At 37.0% G+C, this 8186-nt stretch overlaps 1 protein-coding gene across 2 annotated transcripts in view; it reads left to right on the plus strand.

Annotated features, from left to right (window-relative positions):
• Positions 1-7631, plus strand: part of LOC127426660 (regulator of G-protein signaling 7-like) — a 98465-nt gene extending 90834 nt beyond the window's left edge. Inside the window, exons 15-18 of one of the 2 annotated variants that reach the window (XM_051673610.1) lie at positions 394-580; positions 698-787; positions 3161-3195; positions 4738-7618. In XM_051673610.1, coding sequence (XP_051529570.1) covers positions 394-580; positions 698-787; positions 3161-3181 — 298 coding nt within the window. In that variant the 3' untranslated portion in view covers positions 3182-3195; positions 4738-7618. Of the gene's footprint in view, positions 1-393; positions 581-697; positions 3196-4737 lie in introns of both variants that reach the window. The other variant, XR_007894816.1, reaches the window with a different exon arrangement.
• Positions 7632-8186: the final 555 nt, after the last annotated feature.

An 8186-nucleotide genomic window follows, 5' to 3' on the forward strand; every position in this document is an offset into this window, starting at 1 on the left:
TTATTTTAACTGGTTTATTTACATGAACCGTCTGAAAGAACTGATTTACTTAAATGAATCACCATTCACAACACTAAATACAAGTAATTTGCTTATTTTAATGGTTCTCACTGTTTGAAAGAGTCTACTCACTTCAGTGATTCAGTTTTCTCAGCGCTACATGAGAGAGGACGGTTCAGGTGAGTGTGTTTGATTACTCCCTCGACTCCAGTGCTGAAGCAGTTTTCACTATTGTTAAAATAGCTCAACTACTGTCACACAACAACATTTTTCATTAAAGTTAGTAGTTTCGCTACTTTTAGTTAACTACTTCCAAACACTGGTTTTATCAAGGTGTGTTCTGGGTATATTGTGGGCATGTATGGCTTTTATAAGAGCGTGTTTTATGTGCAGATTTTGGCTGGCCGTCCAGGAACTGAAGAAGCGTCCGATCCATGAGGTGCCCAGCAGGGTGCAGGAGATCTGGGAAGAGTTTCTTGCACCTGGAGCTCCGAGTGCCATCAACGTCGACTCCAAGAGTTACGAAAAAACCACACGGAACGTGAAAGATCCCGGACGCTACGCTTTCGAAGATGCTCAGGTCTGATTACACTGCTGCAGTATTGTTGATCTGTGACCTTTCATCGGAGTTGGGTTCTAATGAATCATTTGAAACATATCACATGACTGTTTATAACTAATGTTATTCATCTGTCAGGAGCACATCTACAAACTCATGAAGAGTGACTCTTACAGTCGCTTCATTAGATCCAGTGCCTACCAGGAGATGCTGCAGGCCAAGAAAAAGGTAAAACGACTGGAAACGGCGATCTAAGCACTGCTGCGCTCGCATCACACAACTGCAGCTGGACTCTTAACACACACACACACTCTTACTCTCAGGGACTTCAAGTCTCCGCTGGTCTTGAACCGCATATATTGCACTTGAAACTGGAAAGCACAGATTTCACAAATTAGCATCACAAAAGTGAATATAAGTGCACCATGAAACAGTTTTATTGAGACACTTGGTAGCTAGTAAACTAGATTCACACAAGTAAAACGGCATATTCTCATGTGCTTTTTAGAGTTGCATTTGTGAAATAATCAATACTTGTTACTTTTGGATGAACAGAAATGGGCTGCGCAGGATCAGAAATTAAAGTTTTATTACACTCAAAGAATATTTTTGCCTATTTTTAAGATTTAAGCATTTCAGTATCATAACCAAAATAGTCATTTAACCAAAAACAATTATTAATATTTTTTTTTACATTTTATTTTAAGAATTTGTAAATTTAATTAGATGGCATTTTGTTATGAAAATGACATTTTAGCGTACAGGGCAATATCTGACCCAGAATCAGATTTTTAGGGGCATTGTTTTATCTATATGAAGGCATTGAGTGTCATCTTTATGTAAAATACTTCAATTTAATACATTTATTAAATTCCAAATTAATTCAACAAGGCTGTTACCCAGGGGTCTGTGTATCTCAGCGAGTATTGACGCTGACTATCACACCTGGAGTCGTGAGTTCAAATCCAGGGTGTGCTGAGTGACTCCAGCCAGGTCTCCTAAGCAACCAAATTGGCCCGGTTGCTAGGGAGGGTAGAGTCACATGGGTTAACCTCCTCGTGGTCACTATAATGTGGTTCTCGCTCTCGGTGGGGCGAGTTGTGCGTGGATGCAGCGGAGAATAGCGTGAAGCCTCCACATGCGCAACGTCTCCACGGTAACGTGCTCAACAAGCCACGTGATAAGATGCGCGGATTGACGGTCTCAGACGTGAAGGCAAACGAGATTCGTCCTCCGCCACCCGGATTGAGTCACTACGCCACCACGAGGACTTAGAGCGCATTGGGAATTGGGCGTTCCAAGTTGGGGAGAAAATTAAAAAAAAAGGCCGTTACCCATAAATTTTAAATTAGCATCAAATCATATTCTGTGATATTTATGATGATTAGAATTTAAAAAATTTAAATGTATCAGATGTTACAAATAAATAGAGCATTTTTTGCCCCTATATTTTGAATTTCAGGGACAGTTTTGTCAGTTTCACTGGCTTTTTTGCTTCAGTTCCCCATTAATTTCTGATCCTGCTGCCGTGCCGTTATTTAAATGATTTTTTTCATCAGGCTAGTTTATTATTTTGTCAATCTATTTCAGATAATCCCACCCCTAAATGGCACATACAAATAAAATGAACTGTAACTGTGCTTTACAATCAGTCAGTCTGTGTTTTCCTGTCTGGGTCGTTCTTGTCCAGAATAAACTCAATGTGGATCAGACTTGATACTGATAGTCAAAATATGAAGCGCCTGCTGGTGTGACAGAAATCAGATGGGTTTATGGATGTTTTTGTCTTCAGTGTCATCATGTCACTATTCTGTTTTGCACCCCTTAGGTCTTTGTTTACCTCTTTTGTTTTGCTGCATGTCTGTTTAAATTAAAGACACCTTATTTTCCATCACATCTCTTGTTATTCTTTCATGTTTTTCCTGTCCTGCACTGGTTTTTCTGTGTGTTCTGCTTTTATTCTGGTTTGTCAATTTTGTTTTGAAGTTGTGAAACAGGAAAAGCTGAAGCTGATTTTTGTGGTAAGTCTGGCAGACAAATGTTTTGATTTTGTGTGGCGATCCATATGAAACAGGATTTTTATAAATGCACTCGCGTGTGTTATTTTTTTCAACTGGTGTTAGTGCATTTATTTAGCATAGATCTGTCTTAAAGGGATAGTCGCCCAAAAATGAAAATTCTGTCATTCACTCACCCTCATGTTGTTCCAAATCGTAGAACATGAAACATGTTCAGTGAATAATGACCTAAACTGCTGAATGACTTGCTAAAGTTGTTATATTGACTACTGATTTGAGAGTTGTGTTCACTATAACTATAACTGTGTGGAAAAGAGCGGCATAAAGATTTTTCAAAAATTCTCCTTTTGTGTTGCATAAAAACATATGGGTTTGGAACAACAATAGGGTGAGTAAATAAGTAAACTGCTATGACTAAGCACAGAATACTGTTCCATAAATAACCTCTAGAGATGATTTTAGATGATGTTCAAGGCTTTGTGTGTGTGGTGTTTTGAGATAAATCTTTTGAATGCTCATTTCATAGTTGTTTCTGTGCTGAATGATTCACTGTTTCTCTCTTTTGTGGATTATTTCTTCACAGAAAAGCAAGAATCTTTTCTAGGGTCTGAGTGGAAGGTGAGTAATGGACATTGTGCACAACAATACTTTCAATGTGCAACATTTGATTTGAAGCAAGAAAAAAAAAAATAATTTCATTTTGGTTTCTAGTTAAAAATCCTTAAAACAAGGTACATTTAAATGCATGGGTGTTCAGCCAAACGTTATTACATACTCGGGTCTTTAGCGACCCAGCACAAATATCTATCACTAATGGATCAACAAAATGCCCAGATAGTGTCACATTTTCAAGACCATTTGAAAATCATAGAATATTCTAATATATTTTGATGTTTTATTTTCCATACATCAAAGAGATGATGCGACAAATCTAGAGCAGGATTCATTACTTCCTCACTGACTGTCAAACACATCTTGAGCTACACATAAGATACACATTAGATACACATATGTATTTTCACAGGCACTTATTGAGTGTAAATAGATGCACAACTTACATAATTACAGTAGTCACACAAATGACAATAGTCTTATCATGCAGTGTTCATATGTTAAACTTGCTATAGTTTACTTCCATGTTGCTGCTTGATCAAATAACAATGTCAAATGTAAATCAAACACTGAAACATCAGCGCCACACTGAGTAAGAAATAGCATGTGTAATATGTACTGTATGTGTACACACACGTGATACTGATAATTCACCAGTCACACAGAAGATCAGTGCAATATAGTTCTCATTTGTCTTGTAATGAAGAAATACATATCCTGTCACTACCACTTTTATTTTTTTTTTCTCTGCAATTTGGAATTCCCAATAAGTCCTCATGGTGGCGTAGTGACTCGCCTCAATCCGGGTGGTGGAGGACGAATCTGTTGCCTCCACTTCTGAGACTGTCAATCCGCGCATCTTATCACATGACTCGTTGTGCATGACACCGCGGAGACTCACAGCATGTGGAGGCTCATGCTACTCTCCACGATCCACACACAACTTACCACACGCCCCATTGAGAGCGAGAACCACTAATCACGACCACGAGGAGGTTACCCCATGTGACTCTACCCTCCCTAGCAACTGGGCCAATTTGGTTGCTTAGGAGACCTGGCTGGAGTCACTCAGCACGCCCTGGATTCAAACTCACGACTCCAGGGGTGATAGTCAGCGTCAATACTCGCTGAGATACGCTGAGAGGCCCCCAAGAAGCCTATTTGCAATAATTTCTTTGCATTGTTACACAATGATTCTTATAAGCAACATACCTAAAATGTCCCACCCCTCTCCCAAAAAAAAAAAAAAGTTTTTTTATTTTAGTAATGAGGTTGAATTTATGCAAGACAGAGATCATAGATATATATATATTTTTTACATTGATTTTATAATGCATAACGCAGGTTTATGCTTTTATATTTTTGTAACGAATTTTTTTTTTGCTGCATAATGTTGAGATTCATCTCCGAGCTGGTTAGTTTCGAAATCTTTATTAAAAAAATGTAAAATGCCAATGTAAAAACTGAAAAATACTTCCAGAATGGAAGCTCCTGAAAAGTGTGTGCTCAGTGTTTTTAATGGAGTTTGATGTTGTTTGTGTTTTTCAGCTTCTGTTATGTGACTGATGCGTCTTGTATAATCACACAAACATGACGTTACGCTTCTGCTCGGGGATTAAAGGAGCAGCCCATCTGTTCATCTATCTACTGCTCGCCATTATTAACACCAGACCAGTTGAGCGCTCACTGCATGTCCCGGGAGCAGAGGTATTTTTCAACATTTCGTTTTTTTCCCTCGTCGCCTCTTTCGTGTGATGTCGAGGCATTCTGGACTTCTTCAACAACTCGAATTTACACAAGCCTTCCAGAAAAGCTATTTCAACTGCACATCAGTGGACTTCTGGAGTTTCAGCTGCCCATTACGAACTGAACACAAAGCAAATATTTAAGACTTCTCCAAATTCTCATGTACTAATGTTTGTTGCAATATAAACTTTTGTATGAAAGCACTAGACAGTATATGACAGATAACGTCCCTCTGGAATGAGCGCTTTGATGCGGTTTCTCACCTCGTATATTTATTTTTCTACTATAATTCAGAACTTCATTTATCTCTGGATGTTTTGTAAATTTGTGCATAAATCCGGGATAATCAAAAACACACGATAAACCGTAACGGATCAATCAGAAAGTTTGTCGCCCTCCATAAACATATAAACCATGGATGTTTGTGTAGTACGTTACTTGATTACATGATGATGTATAGATGGTAAAGTATGTCATGTTAATGTATGAACATATGTACAGGATGTTCTGTAAGTATGTGTAAGTTTTAACATATTTGAATTTTACACGAATGGATGTTCATGTATGGACAGTAAGGTGATGAGGTTTAAATATTAATGTATAAAAAATAATTTATAGACGGTAACATGGATATACTGTATGTACAGAAGGTCATGTATAGATCTTAACATATGGATGGCAATATTTGGAATGGATACGAATGGATGTTTATGACAAGCCCTTTGGACATTTAATCACGAGCAGGATATGCATTTTAGATATCTATAATTCAATTTTCACTATTGTTAAAATGTTACAGTAATGTTTGATATTAGCAATGGAATTACTTCGTGAAAATACTAGAACATTCATTTTTGATATACTGTAAAATTAGCATCATTACTCATTCTTGATATAAAAAAACAGTAAATTAACAAGTAAAAAACGTTTATATCTGTAACCAAATTTTGACAATGATCGGTCATTCATGCCTGTTCATAAACCAATTACAGATATCTAGAATTCATTTCTTACCAATTAAAATTCAAGTTTCACATATCAGCTATGTACGTCTTTATATCCGTAATTGCTCTGGTACTTGTGCAAACGTCCATTCCTGATATCAACAATTGAATTATGACTAGGAAAAGCGTACATTTTTGAATCTGTAATTTGACTTTCACTCGTGGCAATGTTCATTTCACATATCTTTGGTGTGATTGTAAGTAGTAAATCTTTCAATTACTCTCCAATTTAATTTAGATATTTAAAAACACCAAATCTAACATGTTGAATAAATGTAAAGATATCAAAAATAATCATTTTCACTATTAAAAACAGCAAAGCTGTTATGTGCATTTGGAATTTCTGTAATTACATTTTTAAAAGGACAGATCATTGTGAAATTCTTATAGTCAAAATGCAGTCATAGATATCAAGAATTATGCTTTTTACTTGTTGAAATTACTCGTAAAAATACCCATTATTAATATCATAAATGTAATGCCACCATTTTTTATATAGAGAATTACTAGTGCAAACCTAATTATCAAAAATGAGTATTTTTCACTAGTAGTGATTTTATTGCTGATATCAAGAATGAACATTTTAGCTTATGAAATTTTAATTATAGATATGTTTTGATATCCTGCACATGATTAAATTATTGTGCAGGTTTGCGATAGATGCGATCAGTAGCGGATTTAGGCATGGGCGACGTGCAGTTGCACAGGGCGGCATCTTGTGGGGGGAGAGGCACCCTCACAGACCACCCCCCCTACTTTGGGGGGTTTGAACTGGGTTTCGCCCAAGACACCATACAACCCCCCCCCCCAACCCCCCGTCAACAATGTCGGGGGCGCATTGAAGCGGGTTTCACCCAGGGCGCCATACAAGCTAGAACCGCCACTGGATGCTATATACGATGATAATATTGTATGAATGGTACTAAATTATAATGTGCTCATGGACATTTCATCAGAAGATGCAAATTACCCTTGATATCTGCTTCAGTCACAAGATCAAGAGGTCAAATAATGACCTGATACCAATAGTGGCCCATTTATGGACTAAAATGAATTATTTATTCTGTTTAGCTTTTGAGAAAATCCCTGAGATCCAAAGATTATTAGAGGAGAGAACAGAAACGGTCTGTCTGTACAACTCAAATGTTCTTGGTTGTTGCATTTACAATATATTCTATGACTGTAAATACTTTCCAAAATTAAATAAAGGGACTCAAGAGAAGAAAACCAAGTTTCCAGTGTCTCAAACACATCTGCCATCACCCTCATCAAATGTAGCCCCTTTGTTTCCAATACTACTTAATTGAAGAACACCTGAGATTTCGTGGCCACATCACGTTTCTACCTCGGGTGCAGGGCCGTAGTTAATGTAGTGAAAGGTGGTAACGACTCTAGGGGCCCACAGGTCTAGGGGGACCCACAACATATTTTAAATGGTATTTTTTCATGTGAAAGGGGCCCAGAGCAATATACAGTCAGGGGGCCAGTATTTCTTGCTACAGCCCTGCTCAGGTGTGCATTCATTTGAATTAAATCAACTGTCCGGAGTCAGGTATTCATCACGTCTGTTTTCTGAAGAACAGTCAGTTGTTGTTTGCGAGTGCTGCTCTCTGTCCAGCAGGTGGCGCCTAAATCACATCAGGAACGGGACAATTCGATATGGGGGAATATATATTACACACGCCTATGTTCAGAGACAAATTAGATAAAGGCGGAAAATTAGTCTAACTTTATTTCTTGTATTGCATGTGCCATATTTTACTGTAGATTACATATTAAACTCCAATTATATTGTACATCAAAATGTGTATATTTAAAGTATGTTATAACTTAAAATGGATAGTTAGAATGTTTGTAAATGTTTCAAATGGCTTACCTCCATAAAAAGATTGAAATCAAGAGACACCATACAAAAATTCCAAAAATGATTAAATGCATAATAAATTATTGTTAGGGCAGGTGTTGTCATGCATGATTCTGCACACATCTTAATATGATTTGGATTTCTTTAATTTGATTTTATGTATGCTTTTGCATTTGCACTGTATCTATGATCGCCTCACTCTAAATGATGTTACTTTGTTACATTTTGTTGGTTATTGTTTTTGTCCTTTGCCTCCTTTAATTGTTTTCTGGCTCTGTAAAGCAACCCTGGTTTTAGAAAGGCGCTACATAAATATTACTTATTATTATTATTATCATCATCACACACAGCCAAAAGTTTGGACATTTGAAATAATTTATTTC

Source organism: Myxocyprinus asiaticus, chromosome 36 (assembly GCF_019703515.2).
Source record: "Myxocyprinus asiaticus isolate MX2 ecotype Aquarium Trade chromosome 36, UBuf_Myxa_2, whole genome shotgun sequence".
Lineage (NCBI taxonomy): Eukaryota > Metazoa > Chordata > Actinopteri > Cypriniformes > Catostomidae > Myxocyprinus > Myxocyprinus asiaticus.